This window comes from Helicoverpa zea, chromosome 11 (assembly GCF_022581195.2).
Source record: "Helicoverpa zea isolate HzStark_Cry1AcR chromosome 11, ilHelZeax1.1, whole genome shotgun sequence".
Classification (NCBI taxonomy): Eukaryota; Metazoa; Arthropoda; class Insecta; order Lepidoptera; family Noctuidae; genus Helicoverpa; species Helicoverpa zea.
This window is the reverse complement of record NC_061462.1, coordinates 585,568-609,871: the sequence shown is the minus strand read 5'-3', so window position 1 is coordinate 609,871 and position 24,304 is coordinate 585,568. Positions and strand designations below refer to the sequence as shown.

Genomic DNA, 24,304 nt, shown 5'->3' with positions numbered 1-24,304 from the left:
CCTGAGTCATATATCCCAAAAACTTCAACATTTTTATTAAGTACCAATTTTACTTTGATCAATGGCGGCACTATTAGTTTTTTTGGTCTTCACACTGCAATTCACATTCCAATTCAGAATTGTTGATGAGCTTTATTTGCTTTTTGTCCTTTTCAGTATTTATTTTCTCTTTAAACCAACAGGAATCTTCTGAATGATAGCGTACACCTTTCTTTAGTTTTTCACAGATACTACATTTTTCTCTAGTCATTTTAGTGTCCTCTTTTTTTTTATAAATTTTTTCTTTGCAACCAAATGTTCTAGTCTGCCGAGTTCATTAAATAAATTTTTGGTGTGTACAATTTCTTCCTTGTTAATTCTGTCTGTTATAAAATCTGGTAAGCCGGCAGCAATTATATCAATTAGGGTACCTTCATCCATTGTTTTTCTCACTTCCAGTAAAAGTCTTTCTTTTTTGACTGCATATTCTAATAAAGATCCTGCTTGATACTTGAAAGATAAAGCATACTTGCTAGTAGCCCAACCTTTATTGGCATATGTTTGCAAGAAATCTGATTTCCATTCTGACCACTCGGAATGTAAAGTAAGCTTCATCATCATGGAAGAATACCAATCAGTGCATGACTTTTCTAGAAATAGTCTAAATATTTCAATTTTCTGTTCCTCTTTTACAATATCGAACCTTGCACATTCTTTCTCAAATACTTCCATCCACTGATATGCACTTGAATTTTTTCCATCAAATTTTTCAATTACAAACCTTTCTGCTAACTTTTTTATACTTTGGTTTTCTTTGTTTTGTTGACTTTCAATTATTTTTTCCAAAACCTTCATTATAGAGTCTTCTGAACATTTTTTATTAGCAAAAGCCAATTGTTCTTGGGTAGTTTCCTCTAGGAATTGGTCCCGAAAAATCATATTGCCATCCTCATCCACATATGTTTGTAATATGTCCTCTGTCGTTTTAATCCAAACACTTCTAGTTTGATATCTTTTTTTCAATGTATTTTTCACTGTAACGAAGGTTTTCGAGGTTTGGATATGTTTGTGAAGTGATACTGTTTGATACTCTTCAGGCATAAGAAAAACTTTGTCATCTTGTGTGGCAATTGAGGTTATGGCGATATAGTTTGACTTTCCGTCTACTGCTGGTTTTATTTGAAACGTAAATTTCAATTTTTCCATTTTCTGACAATAAATGTCGTTTTATAAGATTACTTCAAATGTGATTTGGACACGGGCAATCAAACAGAACTGAGTTTCTCTGTAAACAAAGTTTTATTGTTTAATTCACATTACACTATGATACACACGAAATAAAAGTACTTAAAATTTAATTTTACCTACCTGTAAACAAAGAAACGACATTTAATGTTTGTATATCAATGTGTTTCTAAATTACTCACTAATTACGAGGAATATCGGACGTTTTTTAGGTTATCCTTTCCATAGATTATAAAACGGCGGCATAGATTATAAAGCGTCTGTGACAATTTAAATTTATAAAGAAAATTATATTTTTCTTTACATACTAATTAAATACAACAATATTAATACAAATAACAATAAATACATACATACATATATACATAAAATATACCAATAAATTATTATGATGATGATTCTGCCAACGATTTCTTAAGCAAGTACTTCCGCACAGCACTCTTGAAAGATTGTTTGCTGGGTGACTTCCTGGTTTCTGAGGGCAGCGCATTCCACAGAAGAATAGCTTGAATGTGAAAAGAAGAGTGGATAGTGTCAGAGGTATGAGAAGGACAGTGAAGAAGAAGATTGTGAGAAGAGCGAAGATTTTTGGAATGACCGGAGCAACGGTATTGAAAATGAGGAATTAGATACGAGGGGGGAGTAGGAGAGTTAAGTAAAGAGTAAAGGGTCGTCAAGGCACGCATCGATCTTCTCTGACGAATGGACATCCATTTCAATTGCGTCCTATACTCAGAAACATGATCGTACTTCCGCAGGTTGAAGACGAATCTTATGCAGTTGTTGATATAGGTAACTAAGCAGTCGTTCCATGTAAAATACACTTAAAGGTTTTATTAAAAATAGCAATTTAATCTTTACATTATCTCTGAATTTACCTCCTAGAATTCCGTTGAATAACATTAGTTTTACCTAATATAAGTAAAGATAACAATCTGTTTCTCACGTGACTTAAATTAGACGAATTTTATCAAAAACCAGAAACATATCTATAATACTTTTACAATCGGTTTTCCTATAATTAAAATTAATGTTAAAAATACTGTTTTTAGTTAAATTTTCCTGTCCTTCAAGCTAGGCGCCATTTTTAGAACTATCTCTATCAGTTTCTTCGATAACTGCCACCTACCTACTTGGAGATAATTATTTTGATTTTTATTACCTACCCGACGCTTCTTCGATAGTTTATCGTAATCTTTCAAGTGATTTAGATCCAGATTATTATTTTTTTGAAGAGGTTTCCTGTGTCTCGTCAAAATTTAACAAGATCCAGTTTAGCTAGATTGCGTCTGTACCTACTAAAAACATTCTTGGCCTTACTACAAAAACTTAAACATCAGTTTTACACTAGTCTAAAAAAATTGTGGCTGCAAAATGAACCATATGTCAACGTCATAATCTGACATTTTTTTAGACAAGTCTTAAACTGACGTTTAAAAGTTTTTGTGGTAAGACGGTCTATATCTACTTCAGTAAAAATTTTCATATACCTACTTCATAAAGTTTTCTGTTGACATTGGTCATTATTTTTTTCTTCTCGATGAATCTGGAGTAAATCTATATGCGGGCATGTAGATTTATTATTATTGTCATACAAAATCTGTAACAGACGACAGACATGACGACTCTTAGCTTTAAATTCATTATTGATGACGCATTTTGAGAAATGATTATAAAGGATGACGATAATAATTTTGACGACAATACACATACAAAAAGTAACAACACCTACCTTAGTAAAATCTATGTAAATGATATTACAGTCGTCATAGATACTAGATTAGAATAGGCAACAAAACATTTAAATAACGATACATCATTTCAGAATCACGGCCGAGATTTAGCTTTATCTAAAACTTTAGTATCAACATTGTAAATTAGGACGACAAGTCAAGTGCTGCTTACAGTAAAAATATCAATTTAATAACAAAAATAAATATTGCTTACGTCACTAGCCGATACACTGATAAATGATAACATTTTGGAATTTCATAAATCGAACGTTTTATATTATCAGTATAAAAACAGAGCTTATCACATCAGTGTCGTTTAGTATATTAAAATTGTCGCTTTTAAATATTTTCACTTATTTTATTTCTTTGTTGAGCTAGCTGAAATGTTTCTTGAATGGTAGAAGTTTCGCCAATGCAAATGAAATGCATGAAACATATAGCTGCATTCCGCATCTCGGGAGAACCTATAATAGAATAAAGAGCAGCCGATGTCCTTTCTGCGGCTATAAACTACATCTGTACAAAATATCTTTAATGGAATCGGTTCAGTAGTTTTAGCGTGAAAGTCTGATAGATCGACAGAGTTTTTTTTCGTATTTTTTATATCATTTAACGTTGTAATGGTACTGATGATGACAGTATTCTGAGGGAGAGTTTTATCAGATAAAAGGCCTCCAATATTTTGAGAAAACGACTAGGCTAGTAAAATATAGGTAGATATGGTGAATCTCAAACTCTGGAGTGGCAACTTCCTTAGTTGCAATAAGAGCAATTTGATAAATTGTGCAGATACACTTAAAGAAACATGATTTCGTGATAAGGATAAATATATCGATTCTGATCTTGACGTCGTTAAATCAAAACGATTTTATCGACTTTGCTATTGAAAATCGTTTTTCAGTTGCACCAGTAAACTAATTATTACCTATCCCAGAAAAGAAGTTTTGTCTATCCTTACTAACACTATAAATGCGAAAGTAACTCTGCCTATATTTCGTACTTTTACTGCTAATCCATGAAATGCTTGCTACCTACAATTATAGTCTGAAGCCCGAGAAAGGACAAGGGCTCGTTTTTATCCGAGAATGATATGTATTTCCCTCTGGAAGTGTGAAAAACTGAGGGGTAAAGCTAGTTGTTTATAATGTCCTTTCTCATTTGAAATTGATTATCTTTTGTACGTCTAAGCTTGACCTTTCTAGAACACCTGAATTCTTAATATTTAAATGTACTTGTCTTGGCCTATCAGTAATATCTCAACAGGTCCCAAATTGATGATCTCCAGCACCTAATATAATTGACAGTTCTGTATCAAAGCCTTGCAATTACAATACCGTGTCGAAATAATTACTGTCCCCTGTTCACATTTCTATCACTTATACGCTTTTACTAATATTCATTTGCTATCCCGCACGCTAAATTCGACTTTAACCCCTCGTCATAAGACTGATGGTATCGTTTTTGGGGATCGAAGATAATGTGGTACAGATACGGTGCTGTGTTCATATAATATATCATGTTTATCTATGAACAAACTCGGTAGCTGGCAATTATTTTAGATTTCGTTGAGTCCGTGGATTTTGGGCGAGGTGTCAACAAAGCAACTTTATGTTAGGAGTAGTGCAGTTAAAGCATTTGAACGAGCACTGGAATAGCTCCGAGAAATTAGTGAACTACCTATGTGATACCGTGAGAATTTGTTATAGATAGCAAAAAGCTATTTAATGCGACGGTATTGAAGCATGGACATTTTAGAATAAGAAATTACAAGGTTTTAATACTACAACTTAATCGCTACCATTTGCAAAATAAAATGTTAAAAACACCATTTTGTTCAAACATTAATTATGTCACAGTAGACAAAAATGATCCTTTTACAGTCCACGATAAACAAACATAAATAGAACACGACTACCTACACTAATCCTTGGGCGTCACATGCGAAAACCAATATACAGCCATCTATCTGTCCAGGGCTTATGGGATTAGGAGAATTAGCTACCGGACAACCCGTTGATACAGATAACATATCTGACGGATTTGGTAACGATATGCCTTCTGTTTTGTAATATTTGTAAATAAGTGATGTTTTTGAAATCGTATCTTATGAGATTGAGTTTGATTATGTTGATTGTTCTTTTGTCTTCACCCTTTTTTTAGTGTTCCACTGCAGGATATAGACCTTTTCTCATGCTGAGAAGAAGAAATGAGCGTTAATAACTACGCCTGCACAAGGTGTATTGGCAATTTCAGACTTTATTGTCCAGGTTTTCTCGAGATGTCATGATTCACTTTTGATCAGTCATTGGTATCCCAGATACACTTGGAAAGTACTATGTACATTGGTTCCCAAAATACCGCAAAAATAGACAGTTATCTGTTAGACTCCTGATAACTTAACATCGGCTTAAATTTACATGACAAAATATAAAAAATTGTGTTGTAATGACATTAAGCATGATAAATCAGCGATTTACCTCATGTTTGAGATTCCAGTTTCATGAAATCACACAAATTATTACAAAATTAAACTGGTGATATCACACCTGGTAAATTATTATCAGATCGTGAAAAAAATATTAGGCAATTTTCACGTGAGAAACTGGGAAATCAACAATAAGTTTAGTATCTTAAATTAATGGTATCCAAAGTTTTCGGAAAGATTAAAAATTATCGGCCGTACGATAGCTAATGCTTAAGCGATGTAAAATGACGTCCAAGATAACAACAGATATGCCACAAACTTATCGGAACATGGTTACATTTACACGCTATTATGTTTACTTTTTGATGTAAAAAGTCTAGTCTAGAGAGTCTACTCTAGACCATAGGGTTGAAACCTCTCTTCAAAACAATCAACCAAAATATTCAAGTGAAGGCAACTCCAGTGTATAATCTACAGAACTCCTCTTAAGTAAAGGACACAAAAAAATAAAACATAACCAAAGCAGACTCAATAAAAATGGCAGTGTCGACGACGTGACGAAAAACAATATTTCAACAAAAAGTCTACACTGTCCACCACTGGCCATCAGATCGCACATACAAATAAAGACCTTGCTACTGTAGAACAGAGTTGAAATTTCTGTACACAAATTGAGCTTCCCTGTCAATTATGTATGATGAAAAAAGCTACCTTGTCTTTCTAATTACGTGGCGATGGGCTGTCGACAAGCCCCGGAGATAAACAAAAGATGATACTTTCCGGTCCAGAGGTAAAAAATGGAGGAACAAGACAGTACATCAGATTATCGTTACTTTGAAAAGTGTCAACGATTCCATCGCTGAGACTGTTATGAATATTCTCGTTCATTTTAAGGTTTGCGAAGATGACAGTTGTGTTATTATGGAATAGCGTATTGCGAGTTTCTGTACAATTAAAGTAAGTTAATAAAGCAGATTAAACGTTGTGGATAGATTTTGGAATGGCTCTTAGAATCAGGCATTAGAACAGTGCGACAGTAATGCTGTAGATAGATATTTTAGCTAACTACGGAACTTCATCGGAAAAATAATTAAAAAATCGAGTCAAACGTTGCTGAAATCATTTTCACCATATTTTTTTTTGTTTCTGAAAACCATTTTATAAAAACTGGAGACGTTATTTTGGATTTTTTTGCTTTATCAGATTCATGTAAATGCGATAAATTACACTTGATGCCTTCAAAATCGACAGAAAATCGGCCTTTAAGGAAACAAAAACTATACCTCTCTATAGTATGACTTACTAGAACACTGACAGGAAAAATTACCTGTTCACCATCAGATTTACTTCTATTGGCTCTTTCCTTTCATAAAAATCTATATTTTTAACGTCACTTTTTATATGGGACTATTTGCTGGTAACTCAATACTCGTGTGGTTAACAAGTTTTTGTGTTACAACTTACAAGTAATGTGGTGAACCGCGACACGCGTCCGTGTCCAAAACTTTTTGTTCATCTATATTTCAAGGTTCATCAAATTCACCTGGATGTTCAGTTTTTTTGTCACACCTATTATTTTTTGCTTCTTTTACCCCATGAATGATTATATCTTTTATAGAACCTACTATTTTCTCTGAGCCACATGTAACTCCTCAGGGGTTTGCTCAGCCAACACACGGAATAGGAAGAATAACTCTATTCCCATAGGAGAAGCAAATTCCTCTATGAATTAGTCAAACTCCTGTACAAATGGACAGGTGAGGTACCACCTTATTAATGCTGTTGCAAAACTCACAGCTGTTGCATTTTGATACTTAATACCAAGGTCATAAGAGTGCATGTTTATTTTAGCAAGTGTTACGGAAATGTTGGTGGGATATCTGGGATTTGTACGGAACACGCGCGTCTCAGTAGGTGGGCATACAACCTTTAAAATGTTTGTTAAAATAACTGTAAAGGGTTTTGTGTTACTAAAAGCAAAACTATTAACATTTCGCAAACATTCTCTGATTGTTTTTAAGTACGGTGTTATCGTCTCTGATAATTTTCGAAGATAAAGAAAGATTATCGCGTACGTGAGGTCGAATGTTGAATTTGGTAGGTATAGTGTACCTAATCATTAAGTTTTGGAAATACCCACTGCTGTTCATTTCCTACATGGACTCCAGATTTAGATAATTTTTAGCTTTTACTGCGGAGTTACGTTTGAAATCTGCTTTTAAGATTGCTTAATATTGTTTACAGACAGAGACTAGTTGTTACAGGTTAAGCTGCCTATACTTACTTATATTATAACTCTCAAGAGTTCTTTCGTTTGTTTGTTTGCTTGAACCATGGCTTGAACACACAATCTTAGGAGCTGAACCGATGTGAAAAAATGTTACAGTGCTACCCTTTTATCGGGGAAGACCAACACTCCAACAGAATACTATAAACACAGCAACCACTTTCAAAAGAAAAAATGCTGGGCCACTTTTGTTAGGCCCAGCATTTTTTCCAACACCAATGCCCCAGTTTCCCAGTCCCACAAACACAATTGCGTATGTAGGGCGCTCACACACATGTATGCACGCAAGCGTGAGCGTGTGTGCGTGCCGCTGACTGCAATTTCCTTGCACGTCGGGTAGAGCGCGTTATCTGGGCATCACAACACCTTGCTATCTAGACTCTTTCGAGCTTTAGACCTTCTTGGTTTATATTTGAACTGTAGAGGGCTTTTGTTTCAAAAAGAAACTAGCTCAAGACTGCCTTAAATAAATTTCGTACAAAAATATTTGGTTCTAAAACTACGTGGCGCTCTGTTCAAGATTCTACTTCTTAATTGGGGCAAAAAGGGGAGACAAATATATGTAACATGTTTCCTGAATATCCTTTTTAAACCTAAGTCACCAAAAAATCCTAATGTTTCAGGGCACATGAAAACTTTTTAGAATGGATTGTGGTTTTAGCGTAAGGTCATAGGTATAGCACCCTCATGGTGTGAGATTTGTGATAAAAGATGACAATTAACTTCAGGTCTTCTTAGGAGTCACAGCTTCCCTTCACGTAGGTAATCATATCCTTCAAAACCGAGTGAAACCTACAGGTTGATGTCAATATTGTATCATGTATTTCATACTATATAGTCTGAGTCTACCTGCCGTGGCGTGACACCGACCCGGCTCCGAAAAAAATGAGATGCCGTTCCGAATCATTGAACGATTGACGGCAGGAACACTGGTGCGCAAAGTTTAAGTAGAAAAGTCAATGGAATTGCAAAAAACGTTTTTATAGCATTAGAGGTTTAGAATAATCAAATGTTGAAATTCAGACTATGTAATATTGATTTTAAAATAACATAATGTATGGATTGTATTGTAGGATGATCATATTTCGGCAAAAAAAAAACACTCTCTGTTTCGAAAATGACAGTCTTGTTGCAAATTCAACACAGCAGAGTAGTACTTACGTCTTAGTGAGAATTAGATTTAGAAGAGCGTCTTTTCTATAGTTAAGGACACCAGTCACAAATGGAACGAACTGTAACTTCTCTATTATATTATTACGCCTTGCCTGATATCCTTTGCAAGAACTTTGAGCAACACAACACATCCGCCGAGGCGCGAGTCCGTGTTGTTGTGACAGCTCGCTGGGACGCCTCCACAAACTAACAACAGTATTATTTTATACATTTATACATATAAAGGATACCTTTGTCCGTCCAGCCCTGGGTACTGGACCCAGGACTTCGGAGAATACAACACACTTTAGGGAATTAAGATGTAAGGAGATGTTGTTTGAATTTAAAGGGGTGATGGCACGCGTATATTGTTAGCACTGTCTTTTGTTTTGCTAATATTTGTGATTGTTTGAGATGCAAGCAAGGCTACTAAAAACAAGGCCAGTAAATATAGTGTTCTATGTGTTGCGATGGGGTGTATGGGAAATTAAAACGTCTGCCAGAAATGCAGAGTCCTCTTCCATGTTAAAAATTGAGGATTGTGCTGTAGGCTGTAGACATTTTTTTGATGTAGGGTGAGATTGTGTGAGGTTTTTTTGAATAAGTTCAAAAGTAGAAGGTTAGTGTCTTTCCGTATTTGTAGCTCCAAGTAAGTTTGAAGTGAGCATTATCTTTTAGAAGCTAAGATACTTGGGTAAGTAGATGATGAAACTGATCTTTTACAGTATTATTTTCAAAAGTGATCCTATTTGTAAACTGACCATTTCTTGCGTAACCATGACATGCTTATTCGGAAATCATTGCAGCTATCGCAACGTATAACTGTGTCGATGTAAGCCGTTTATCAGCGATACCAACTGCCAACACTATCATAATGTATTAGCAATTAATCAATTTTACTTTTGTACTGTTTTAGAATTCCTTGAAAATCTTGCAAAAAACAACAACACAAAAGTCTCTTTACGAGCACCCGATATTCCTTACCGCGTGTGGAAGCCAGTCCAAGCAAATCTAGCATACGACAGTCACCAACAAGATGGTCATCTGACAAAGGTCATGGGTCAACGAGGTGGTCAGGCGCTGGACGCAGGCCACTTCCAAACAATCCTTTTAGGAATGAATAAAGGAGGCCTATCAGAATTTCCAGTGGAAAGGTGTGTCAGACTTTTACTGACTGACTCACCTATGTGTCTTTTGGAATCCTTCGTGTACCACAGCCGCAGTAACTCTCCAATTTCTTCTCTTCGAAAAATCGCAGCCCCGGAATAAAGCTCTTGGTTAGTGTGGAATGCTAGTCAAAGATGTGTTGTTACAAACCCTTAACCTACTCCTACATTTACTGAAAATATACTGAACCATTTGGCAACCCATCCATTGTCAATAATCGCTATCATTACTGCGTATCGTGGTAGCATTGATGATATTTCTTATTAGATCTTAACAATAGATACTGATGTTTTTGACTAAGGCAATCTTACCGCCGGCGTCTACGTAATTGCTTGTTTCTTATCAATTATAATAATATTTGTTATCATGCACGTATTAACTGCAGTGTGGAGACAGGATGCCTTTGTTTTCATTATTATTATCCAACGGATTAATTATTATTTTACTTAGATACTATCATTTCAGAGTATCGGTAACCTATCTGAAATGAGATTTCTTTGTTGTACGATAGAGTGTGATAATTATCTACTTAGCTGCGTACCTTAAGATTTTGTGAAATTATTTTATAAGATAAATGCTATAAAGGATTGGTTTAATGAATTTTCCAGTTTTTACAATTGCGGTAAATTGATATAGGTACTGTAGAGTAGTTAGATACTCTTTCGTCGTAAGTTTATATTCATTAAATAAATAAATAAATAAATAAATAAGCCATTTATTTCATGCTTCTGCATAGTTTAAGTATTTACATTTTTTATACACTTTATGTTTATTCAGCATGAACCCCGGATTGGGTATAGGCCTCCTCCAAAGATGCCCATGTCTCTCTGTCACGTGCTACGTCTTGCCAGGATGGGCCAGCAGTCCGTTTTAGGTCATCTTCCCATCTTGTTAGTGGTTTCCCTCGGCTTCTCTTACCCATGGGGCCTCTCCACGATGTTACTCTCGCAGTCCATCTCTGGTCTGTACATCTTGCGACATGACCAGCCCATCTCCACTTCTGCTGAAGTGCGTAGGTTTGAGCATCTATTGCTTTGGTGGTTTTTCTTATATTAGTATGTCTTACCCTGTCTATCTTCCTAATATTCAGCATGCTCCTCTCTATGCCCCTTTGGCAGGATCTGATTTTGTTTGTGGACTTAGAAGAGAACTTCCACGTTTGGCACCCATATGTCAGACAAGGTAAGAGACTCGAGTTCGTCACTTTATTTATTTATTTATTATTTAATGTTTTAATTATCAAATATCCTGAAGATCCTCGGTCCCTAGCGCGCCACGCGCTACCTTATGATTACTTATTTTAAACATGACATAAGTTTCTAAAACTAATACAGCCCGGATTTGCACTTTGAATTATGATAATAGATATCTTCCTTTTCTGTATTTATTTTGGCGAATACCTATCTTATGGAAATTCCGTCAGTTGTCATTGTGTGTAAGCTTCTTATCGCAAATTGAGAATGAGAATGTTTAATCAATAAAAAGGAGAATTTTCGTAAAATTTATAAAAATTCCAACCAACAAATTCACTCAATCCAAAAATCAATAAAAAATGCACAAAAAAAAAACAAAAAAAAAAACAAAACAAAAAACAACCATTTGACCAAAGTTGTCAAGTGTGACCCGTTTCAAAAGATGTGTATCTTTGACAGACGCGCCACGGCTCACAAAACGAGTATCGATGGCAAATAATCCTTGGAGCTTAAGCTAACAATATTAGCCGTACAATAGATTAATCTCTGAATCGGTAGCTGTAATGCGTTTAAATGGTTCGTAAGTTTTTTTTTGAGGCTTGAAATTGAGTAGCTTTTAATATTTCTGATGTTATTTTGTTTTGAGAGATGGTAGTTCCTTATTATATACTTATAGGTGAAAAATAAGGTAGGGCACGCCACCATCGTGGCGGTAAGTCCCCTCTTTGAGGAGTGGCTCGGGAGGAGTCACGGCGCCCTCACGTACCGCATGACGCAGGTCCTCACCGGACACGGTTGTTTCGGGAGGTACCTGCACCGCATCGGTCGTGAGGAGGCGCCCGGGTGTCACCATTGTGCGGACAGCCCCGAGGACACGGTGGACCACACAGTCCAGGTGTGCCCCGCATGGGAGGGGCACCGCCGGGTCCTCGTCGAGGCTTTGGGCGGCGGCGACCTCTCGCGTCCGGCCCTGGTTCAGGCCATGGTCCGGGGCGAGAGGGAATGGGATGCCGTCGCCTCCTTCTGCGAAGCGGTCATGCTCGAGAAGGAGGAGGCGGAACGCCAGAGAGTTCGCACCTCTCATCCCGGCCGCCGCGCTGGACCAGGTAGACACCATGGGCGCCGGGTGTCGCGAGATGACTCCCGGCCACCGTAGGCGTGGGTCTGTGGGCGGTGAGTTCGGGTGGCTCATCGTCCCTCTGTCTTCCTAGACGACAGACCCGTGTCGACGGCGCGCGTTGTTCCACGCGCTCCTCAAAGAGACGTCAGCAACCCCAGCGGGGCCCAGCAGGGCCAAGGCCTGCCGGGGCTGCGGGTTGTTCGAAAGAGATACCGCGGCCCTGGTACATAAAAGGCCTATGACGGAACACGACGATTTTAGTCAGTAAAAGTCTGACACTCCCTCACCGCTGCTAACCCACAGCGGGAGGGGTCATTTGATGATTTTACGTCGATAAAAAAAAAAAAAAAAAAAAGGTGAAAAATAAGGTCAAATAACTTGTCTGATTTGTGTAGTTAAAGAAAATGTTTTTAGGGGTCCTCTTCAGGACTGAAAACAGTTGCATAGAATATTAGTATAGATAACGTAACTTTATTCTACTTAGTTTAGTCTTACATAAACGATTAATTTGCATTGCTCTGGTAGTAAGACTAGCAAGCCTTAACGGAGCAGTGTTGCAGAGATATTTTTTTAAGGCGCTACCTAAGTTCAAAGTGTAGGAACGTAGTTTTTTACTAGGCGTTTGCAGTATGTTGCCTACGTATATTTTTAGTTCCTCTTAAATACCAATGTATTTTTTTGGAAATAAACGTCTTTTTAAAAATGTGAAACATTATCTATTAAAATATGTGTTTATTTGTTGTTTTGTTTGTTTGTTTGTGTGTTTATTTTATCACAGATTGTTTTCTTTTGAAAATATCAACAGCTTTTATGATTTTGCTTTTCATTGCTTCATTTTAGAAGTTAGTTAAAACAACCTTTGTATTACTTTTAGCAAGTAATGTTCCTACAGGCATCCAAAATATCTATCCTATATTTATATCTATTATGATTCATCAGTTCATCATCATAATCAACAAACTGTCATTATTTACTAAGCGACGATAATCGTGATATTGTTGGACACTGTAATTTTTTGTGTATAGAATTTCTTAAATGTATAATAGACAGAAATACATAAAGGATTTTGCCTGAAAGTAAATAAAACTACCATAAAACCATAATTTACATTTATTTTAAATAAAAAAGATTTCCGTAAAAAATGAGGTATAAACACACACACAATAGAGTAAAATAAAATAAGTATTTACACATGGGAACATAAGGATAGGCTGCTTTAAAAAACAATGAAAACTCTAGGAAAAAAGTTAAAATCCACCAGTCTATGAAAGGTTCTGTACAAATTGAAACATAACAATACGTAACGAATAGAAACTGCCTTATTCATTTAGTACCCAGGTAAGAAAACGACATTAAAATAACCTACTAATATTATTAAGCTGAATAGTTTGTTTGTTGGATAAAAGGACATTCTCATCTCGTGTAACATCTAAGTGCGAGACCTTTTCAGATAAGGCGAGCTGTTCCTGAAGTGAGTGAATAAAAAACAAACAAACTCATTGTAATTGTAGTACCATAGATTATGTCTAGTTCAGTTGGCGGAATCTTGCTTTGACTAGTCCATTAAGCGCCTGAATAAAACTAAAAACATTGAAATCTGACGCGGTTTACAATTATTATGAAAACATTATAAATACGTGAAGTTTATACAATCGACATCGAATTCTTCAAGTAATGATACACCGTTGAGATTATGATAGCAAAACATAATTTTTGTTATAAAGATAAATAATATAAGAAAAGTACAATTGATTTACAAGTGCATTTGATTTATAAATGTTCAAGAAACTCGCTACAGATGAATGGAAAAGGTATAAAAACAGTCCAGTGCTTAAGAAAATATTTAATGACCAGCTTCCGCCAGCTGTTTTATCCACGTCGTGTAGATGCTAGGACACGCTACTTCGCGCACCAGGATAAAAACTAGCCTTCCTAGATACATGGGCATCTATCAACTACTGCGGGAATTATTTCAATCGGACACGTAGTTGTTGATTTTAGTGAGTTCAAATAAACAAACAAACTCTTTAGCTTTTTATATTAGTAGGGATTGTTTTCAAGTCCTAGGTAGGTATGTGGTAGTTAGAACGGACAGTCAGACTGACTGATTTACAAAAGGTAAACACTAAAAACGCAAAAAAATTGTCTTGTCTACTTGAGCTCCACAGTCTATCCTTCGTACTAAATTAGCGATGGGATCTTAAACGTGTGGTGACCTACCTCTTTCGCCACTTATTGGTACTGGCCGGCTGGTTTGGCAGCTACGTTCGTAAAAATGAAGACTTGTCAAACCAGTCGGCAGTCGGTTTTTTCTCTTTGGTAGGAAGAAAATGTATATTTTTATTGTCTCAATTTATCTTGTAAATATTATGTAAATATATCGATGTAAATACCAAACCCATTTATATTTCTTCCTACATTTGGTGACCCCGTCTGAGCACGACAACAATGTCGATCAGCAAAGCCGACGTTGACGGTGCTGAGACTAGCAAAGTCGGCATCGACGCTGCGGAGGCATGCCGCGTGGGCGTGCGTGTTCCACCAGTATCTTCATCCCCACGCAGATTAGCACCGGACAAATTAAAAATTGCGAAGGCTGAGTTTGATGACATGTTGCGGTCCGGTATCTGCCGTTTATCCGAGTCACCGTGGTCGTCGCCTCTTCACCTCGTTCCTAAAAAGGGCAATAGATGGCGCCCTTGTGGCGACTACAGGATGCTGAACGCACGCACTGTCCCGGATCAATACCCTATCCGGCACATCCAGGACTTCGCGCACAGCTTGTCTGGCTGTACCATCTTCTCGCAGATTGACCTAGTTAAGGCTTATAACCAGATTCCAGTGCATCCGGATGACATCCCGAAGACTGCGATCACGACTCCGTTCGGGCTTTTCGAATTTCCGTTCATGACGTTCGGGCTTCGAAATGCCGCACAGACGTTTCAGCGCTTCGTGGATGAGATGCTCAGGGGTTTGGACTTTACATACGCATATCTTGACGATTTTTTGGTGTTCTCGAAAGACCAAAAGACGCACGAGCTGCACCTGCGTCAGCTGTTCACCAGACTGCGAGAGTATGGTATGGTCATCAACAGTGCTAAGTGCGTCTTTGGTGCGTCGGAGGTTAATTTTTTAGGGTATCACATCTCTTCCAAAGGGACGAGACCGTTGCCTGCCAAAGTTGAGGCTGTCCAGAATTTTCCTGAGCCAAAAACGGTCAGGGAGCTGCGCAGATTCCTCGGGATGCTAAATTTCTACCGCAGGTTCATCCCGAATGCCGCAGCCTGTCAAGCACCTCTCAACAGCCTGCTCTCCGACTCCGTGAAGGGTTCGCACCCTGTCAATTTCACAGCGGACCAACGTGAGGCGTTCCAGGGCTGCAAGGACAGTCTGTGTCGAGCAGCACTGTTGGCGCATCCTGACTGCACCGCCAAGATGGCGCTGGTCACGGATGCGTCTGACAAGGCTATAGGTGCAGTTCTACAGCAGCGTACCGGAGGAGCATGGGAGCCTCTGGCATTCTTTTCCAGGAAGCTGAGCGACGCGCAGGTTAAGTACTCTCCTTACGACCGTGAACTGCTCGCTATTTACGAGAGCGTGAAGTACTTCAGGCATATGCTGGAGGCTCGTGACTTCGTGATCTACACGGACCACAAACCTCTCACATTCGCCTTCACCTCTCGTAAAGAAAACTGTTCCCCACGACAGTTCCGTCACCTGGACCTGATTGCTCAGTTCACTACTGACATCAGGCACATCTCCGGGAAGGATAATGTCGTGGCGGATACCCTTTCGCGGGTTGAGGAGATTACTCAACCTGTGCCCGTCGAGAGGATCGCTGCAGCACAAGAAGATGACCAGGAGCTGCAGCAGCTGCTCGCCGGGGACAACTCACTGCGTCTGCAGTTGGTTAGCGTCCCAGGTTCACAACAGCAGCTGTACTGCGACCTCAGCAGCGGCACGCCTAGACCTTTTGTGCCCAAGGAGCTGCGCAGGTCAATTTTTCTCAGCCTGCACTCCTTGAGTCACCCTGGTACTAAGGCGTCTGCCAGGCTGATTGCAGCCCGCTATGTGTGGCCTGGGGTTAGGAAGGACTGTCGTAACTGGGCTCAGAGTTGTCTGGCTTGCCAGCGCTCTAAAACCACACGGCACGTCTCTGCACCACTGCAGACCTTTAAGTTGCCCCAGGCGAGATTTGCCTTCATCCACATTGACCTCATAGGACCTTTGCCGCTGTGTCAAGGTTTCCGGTATTGTCTCACCGCCGTCGATCGCTTTACGCGATGGCCTGAGGCAATACCCCTGGCAGACATCACTGCAGAAACCGTGGCAAAGGCCTTACTGGGTGGATGGATTGCCCGATTCGGCTGCCCATCGGATATCGTTACCGATAGAGGTAGGCAGTTCGAATCGGCCCTCTTTAAGTGCCTATCCGGCATTGCTGGCTTTCAGCATCGTAGGACCACTGCCTACCATCCAGCCTGCAACGGACTGGTGGAGCGATTCCACCGTCAACTGAAGGCTGCAATCACCTGCCACGCAGGCAGCAGTTGGGTGGAATCTCTTCCACTTGTGCTGTTAGGAGTGCGCAGTGCCTTCAAGGAAGACGTACAGGCTTCCGCTGCCGAGTTAGTGTTCGGCCAGCCACTGCGCCTTCCAGGCGAGTTCTTCGACCCGCGGGTCGAGGAAACGGTCGACATGACCGATTACCTTTCTAGGCTTCGGAGTATTGTCCGGAGTTTGCAGCCAGCACCAGCAGTCAGACACAACAGCCGCTTCAAGACATTTGTCTTCAAGGAGCTGGCTACAGCCACGCACGTGTTCCTTAGGGACTGCACTGCTGGTGGTGGTCTGAAACCGGCATACTCTGGACCTCACAAGGTGCTCGAACGAGGTGACAAGGTGTTCAAACTACTGGTGAACGGTAAACAGGTCACAGTATCGATAGACCGCATCAAGCCGGCCTTCATACTGCGTGACCCTGACACCACAGCACACTCACCACACAACACTATCGCACATAACTCACCACAGTCACCACTCGACAATAACACTCATCGCTACTCACCTGACGCGGATAACCGAGGCTTACCTTCGGCTGACGATGGCGTCATCAGAACGACGCGGTCAGGACGTCGCGTCCACTTCCCAGCTTATTATCGCCCTTGAAGGTCTCTGGGGGGGGGTGATGTGGTGACCTACCTCTTTCGCCACTTATTGGTACTGGCCGGCTGGTTTGGCAGCTACGTTCGTAAAAATGAAGACTTGTCAAACCAGTCGGCAGTCGGTTTTTTCTCTTTGGTAGGAAGAAAATGTATATTTTTATTGTCTCAATTTATCTTGTAAATATTATGTAAATATATCGATGTAAATACCAAACCCATTTATATTTCTTCCTACAAACGCATTAGATTGCTTTGACTACCCATTCAACTGCACTTATATTCACTGGCAAGCTTTAACCTATGTCTTATTTTCAATTAGAGTAAATCCTGGGTCACTTAACAAGGGTCCATAAGTGAGACTGAATATGACCCTCAGGCACATAGGGTACAGCAAACATTTTAATTTAAATCTTTTGACTCTGACACTAAATAAAATCCTAAAAACTAAAATCAACAGTGGTAACTATGAGGAAAACGTCAGTATCACTAATTTTAATATTTCATAACAAAGGAGCAGGATACAAGAGAAAACTGAACAAATGTGGTGACTACATAAATATACGCCAGGTATTAATGGTAAACATGTGTATAGCAACAGTTGATCAACATTGTTGTTGAGCAACGAGAATGTTGCGTCAACTTGTCAACTTTGTCTGCAAACAAAAGATTACCATTTATTCGAGGTTAAGGCCAATTTTGGAGCCTTTCTATGTCTACTACTACTTTCGATGACTACTCCGAAATTTCTACAACACTAAAACCCAAGTTCACCAATGCCATAAACGGCAGTTTTCCTAAAACCATTACAAATTATCTCGTATCAGTAAACAGATGTTTTAAGACACTGACGTTTATGTTGCCAGTGACCTTAGGCTTTAGACTTGCAAATCCTCTCTTACCATCATACAATTAAAGCTAGCTAATTAAACTATTCTAATCGGTCTTCTGCACATTGGCGCGGAATCCTAGCCGATCATCAGCCGTGTAGTAGACGGAGCGTGTCTTGCCGTCAGAGTCTAGGAAGCTGTAGTACCCTCGGACGGAGCCACCGTCGCGGCTCTCCTGAACAGTCTTCGAGTCGCCTGTGGTCTTGTCCTGGAATTGAGAAGGTGTTTTGTTAGTTCTTGCGTGTTTGCCTCGTTGGTCTATTTGTCGATAGCGCTGCTGAGCACTTTGTGGGTTTTAGAAACTTTCACAAAGCAGCCCGGAGCTCTGGAAGGTAGCGGTATTACACCCCCGTGCCTGGAACGGCACGGAAAGCCAGCATGCTACTCAGTAGCAGTCTTTACAATTCCACCTCAAAGGCCGTCACTAGAGGCTTGCTAGGTGATTAAAACTGCAGCTCACTCGACAAGAAGAAGAACGGGAGGCAAAAAGGTCGGATATGGTTTTTGTATTTAGGCTGTTATAGTAAAACCTAAAGGTTTTCATAATTTGTACATAATGGAATTTAAAGCATGGTTGTTTATTAACGGTCTTATACATTATCTGTACTTTTTATAGCTAAAGAATTGGATTGTTGCTTTGTTTGAACCAATCTCAAAAATTATTGATCCAATTAAATATTTCTGTGTTACATATGTAACTTCTTTACGTGGGAAGGCTATATTAATGCGCGAAGAAGTTCCCAAGAAACCGCTGGCGGAAACTAATTTTATAATAAAAATATGTGTAAGTACCTTATGGTATAAACAATAAAGGACCCACGTGTGTTGATTGAAGTTGAGACAATTGACGTACGCGTTTCCTGCGCCCTTTGTTTTAGTTACATCGACATCAATGTACATTTCTTTGTTCTACACAATTCATTTACACAACCGATAAAGAAAAGGTGTTTAATCTTTTTATTAAGCTTTATGTTAATCTTGAAATATGTATGATCTTTCTCTGATCTTGTGGGATTGCTGTGCAATCGGGCTATGAGAGTAAAGAAATAGTGAGTGCACCTGAGTCTGTACAAATGCTTGTGCACTATAATATTATGTCATGTGCAACTGGTTGATACGCTAAGAAGGAATAGCGCCGATTATGTCTTCAGTTTTGACTTTAACACAAATCTAAAGTAGTAGTTATTACTTGAAGGTTCTCAAGCCATAAAGCACAATTTTCACGTCAGTTAAACCTCTTACTTGTAAATACCACTTCGTTATTTTACGACTGACATTTACCTACATCGGAACAACCTTCCTATTGTTCTAACACATCAATTTGTTTACAGCAAGATATTATTAAGTTCGGATTCGTGATCCTATAAAGTACTTATTTGAGAACACAAGGAATGATAAATAGGAGCATTAATTCAAGTAACAGTATCATTCAATCAGTAATAATAGGGTGTTAGATTAGCTTAACGAAAAAATCGCGTAACCTTGTAAAAATGAATATGTAAATTAATTTCCTAGATAACAGTTCCAATTACACATTATCAACTAGACCCGTCAATCACTCGTGATCAAGTCATTAATATATTAGTTACACTTCCTTTGTTTTAGACAAAAGCATTAAAGATATAATTAATGTCTCAAATATCTTCTAAATGAAGGTGTGGCAAATTCAAGGTAGTATCACAGATTACTATAATAGTTACTACGTAAGTAGTATCTTAAAGAGTACTTACCTACCTTCTCTATATAACAGGCTTAACTAAATCTCTTGAAAAGGTTATCCTGTATAATCCGTTCTTTATTTTCATGCCACGATGTTACCTTTTAAATAAATAGGTAGTCTAAATCTACAGTCACGGAACCTAGCGCTTTTTTTTTCACAGTACCTACATATTATGATCGCCCATGAAAGATGTCTTAAACATCTAATAGGTTACTTTGCAAAAACTTAACGCGCGCGGTTTCTGCCGAATTCCTAAAATGTACATGAGTTCAGAGAAGCCAGACAACCACAGCTGCCTTACTATTTAATTTTAGGAACTCAATAAAGTTAGTGAGTGACACGGGAGCATTAACGAAAACTAGGAGGATTTTGGTTAAAACTGACATTTCGATGACGGCCAAAGAAAAAAAATCCCTTTTACAGTTTTTAGACTTTCCTCACATTCCTCATCTTAGTGAAGCGACAGGTGTAACCAGCCTTACGGAATATAATTAAAGTTTTTTTTTGCATTTCTTTATTAAGTAAAACAAACAATTGAATAAAACGCGGCGATCAGCCATTTAAATAATTACAATTCGACTCTCAATGGCACGCTATGATATGATAATTGTTTAAAAAACCATTACAATTTGTTCTAATTATAGTGTGGTTCTAAAAATTGTAATTAAATTTCCTTTTTGAAGGTTTTGCAAATCTCTATCTTGGGCACACCAAATTAAACCTTAAGCTTATAAGAATACGTCTGAATTTAGATCGAGTGGCAGGGAACACTAACACTACATTATTGCAATTGAAAGTTTACTTTATTTTAATACTACAAGGGTCTATTTTCGAGTAGCAAAGTGGCAGGGTGTGACGGACAAGTACAAGGCTTCAAGTTAAAAGTAAGTTCGAATGCGTATACGCAATCACGTGTGTATACCCGACTGACGAAGGTCAAGTGCGTTTGCTACAGAATACTTGGGTGTAGGTAATTGTTCAGAGTTCCTTATGTTCTATTTTTTGCGAAACTTCGATTATATTTTATTATATCCTTGATCAGATTAGCAGCATTAATTATTATGCATTTTTTTCTTAAGGTATTTGCCGGTACTTTGGTTTTTATAGCCTTAACAATCTACTTACATTCTTTCGAGGTATTTTAATTGCTTCTTAGTACTTTATGTTTATGTATTTACTGGTAATCACCCTTTCAAATTATTGTTGTAATGCAATGTGCAATAGCGTGGAATATCCCGTTAATGGATTTAATTGTGTAACGTTGTTATACCTACTACTTATTTAAATTTAATAAGAGATAAATAGAAGATTTCTGAATTATAATTTAAAAAAAATACAATTTATTTTTATTTTTTTCTCATTCAGGTCATCCAAAAATAAAATTTCCACACAACACATAATTTACCATAATATCCGCAATACGTATCGGTTTAATTATAATTTTCTTGACGACATTTCATATGATCTCCTTGATCAGTCAGTCAGTCATTGCACGCGTAACCTTACGACAGTCGGGTATACCCATTGCGTAACCGCCACACCTTACTTCCTAAAGTCGGCAATGAAAGCCGACAGCATTTTTATTGTACCACATACATTGACGCTAATGTATAGAGAAGGAGTTTAGGTACCAGTATTAAAACAGCAATGTATGCTGTGAGATTTTTAGCTAACGTGTTTGTAAATTAGATTCGTGATGAATGAAGCCTACTTGTTTTCTAGGCCTAGTTTTTTTCTTACATAAATCTCATGCATATGCAGTGTCATTATTCGGTATCTAGAAATTGAAAGCAGATACGCATTGCGTTGATATTAATTTGTTTGTGCGTGTGTCAAATAAATTAGGTAGGTAATTAATTGATTTTGCAAATAACTGGTTCATTGCCAAAATGTACGGCCAAGTGTGAATTATTTGAGAGAATTGATGACCTAATTGCAATAATTACGTTATTGACATCTTTCATGGATGTTGTAATTAAAGTACCTACCTATAAAAAGCATAAAATAAAATAGTAGTTTATATAAAATCAAACAGTATTTATTTTCGGTCCGAATAAATTATAGTTTTTTTATTGTGGTCATAGATTGAGATAATAAAATATCTATTAATAGCATTCACAGCGGCCACCAGAGAAAGTATAGGTATATAATCTAGAATGCGGTTCGTGTCGCTAGAAAGTGCAATAACATTGTCATTTGTCTGTCACACTTTGCGCTAGTTGGGTAAACCCATTGTATGGTAAACTAGCTCTTATGTAAAGAACCAAATGAGACTATTTGTGACAAATACGTGTAGCAAAACATTGTAGAATCAAGGTAAGTGTGTCATCACTTTTTGTTTTGAAGTTAACTAACTTAACTTTTCGATAAATCTAGGAATATGTACTAATATTGAATTCTATAAAAGGGTCATTCCTATGTTCTAATATCAATGGAACACTTAATAAATATTAGCTGATAATCTGTCATTTTTGACTGCTTTCTGTGAGAAAGGTGCCAATTTTAGTATCTGCCTTCGATTTCTACCCACTTAATTGTTAAGGCTTTTTAAATACCATAAGCATAACTATCACTTTTCTCAGTATTAGCCGTATTAGCCGCCTAAACAAAAAACAAATAGGTATTCACCAAACGAAATAATAAAAGTACCGCGTAACAAAATGTCGTACGCGGATGCATACGCTTACAAGCAAATTAGTTTCATTCTGTCACACTCCGGAAAAAAAGTTGAACGTCCAACCAATGAGCTAATTGTATGGAAATACCGGTCAGTTTATATAAGAAGTCGGTTAAAAAGGTACAAGGCGACAAGTTCCGTATTGGCTTCAATGATTGTTAATTTATTCGTGGTGATTGAGATTCAGGTAACTTTCATCTATAAATATGAAGCTTATTAAAACAGTAAGATACCTAATGATGGATAAAGTGGAAGGGGACCAAAGAGACGATGGATGGATTATGTAAAAGTCGACATAGAATGTACTCATGAGATTATGGCCGACAGAAGAGTATGGAAGAAGAAAACATGCAGTGCGGACCTTCAATAACGTTGGGATAAACACAGGACGATCATGATGATGAAATAATACAGCTGTGGAATGGGAAAAATAAAACTAGATTTAGCTGGGGATCCTTAAAATAACGAAACTGTTTTTGTATGCTTAATGCGTGTAAGTAAGCTGATTTTAAGTAGGAAATATTGACCCTGTTACGATAGCGCACTGGGTGTTCTCTACCAATGCGGACTTGACAATGATTGTAAAAGCTATCCTAATCACAATCTTAACAATGATTAATGTATACTAAAACCTTGATAGAGATATCATAATTACAAGGTATGTACATAACAATTTGCACTAAATTATCATATTAGACAATTGGTTAAAGTCAGTTGTTCAACAAAACGCCTATTCATATCACGGACAACCTCTTGGCTTGAGGCTAGTCAGATAATGATGGTGTACCCAACAATCTCGTGATCATTAGAATGTATTCAAATTATATCGGATTCGATATGATTTATTATGGTTGGAGCATGATTGTCAGATAACTATGCTGGTGAGGATTAGGTAGGTACAGTTTTCAAGGGCGGTTCGGAATTAAATTTCGATCGTAAGTACGCGTATATGGCCTGTACATGATGCCTGGCACCTTCGTACCCATATAATACCTAGAAATGGAAACTGTACACCAATTGACGTAATGTTCCATGTCGATAAAAAGTTGGCCGAGAACTGTGGACGTGAAGTTTCAATGCCAGTGATGAATCTAGTCCCTATGTATTTTTTCTCCTTTTTCTAACAGTGATTTCTAGTGATTATAAGAGTTTATTTAAATCTTCAGAATTGTAGCAAGCTTTTAGTAACCTCGACTTTACCCTCAGGGATCGGGCAAAAGAGGATATAACTAGTAAGGGAATATGTTTAAGCATTAATATAAACGAAAAACGTCTAATTAATAAGGGCAGGGCTGTTTACAAGATATTGAGATACATTTTCCTCTGGGCCATCACGACAGTCGCCACACCGCCTAAATCTGTGCACGACTGACCCCGACCTGTTCATGGCACGCCAAATTGTCGTGTCGATCATAGTTATTGTTATTGCTTTGAAATTATCTTATTGACAGTCATGGCTGAGATAACTCTATTAAATTCAAATATGGTACACTGTTGGGCGTAGACTTAGAGAACCATGGTGTATTTTTACACTTCTCCAAAGTTCTAGGGCTT

General features: G+C 38.0%; 1 protein-coding gene across 1 annotated transcript in view; it reads right to left on the bottom strand.

The window, feature by feature from the left end:
- Window positions 1–13,395: 13,395 nt before the first annotated feature.
- Window positions 13,396–24,304, bottom strand: part of LOC124634419 — a 28,855-nt gene continuing 17,946 nt past the window's right edge. Inside the window, exons 3-4 of the mRNA XM_047169993.1 lie at window positions 17,707–18,561; window positions 13,396–14,508 (exon numbers count right to left, since the gene is read on the bottom strand). Of these exons, the coding sequence (XP_047025949.1) occupies window positions 18,400–18,561 (162 nt within the window). The 3' untranslated portion in view covers window positions 13,396–14,508; window positions 17,707–18,399. The remainder of the gene's footprint in view (window positions 14,509–17,706; window positions 18,562–24,304) is intronic.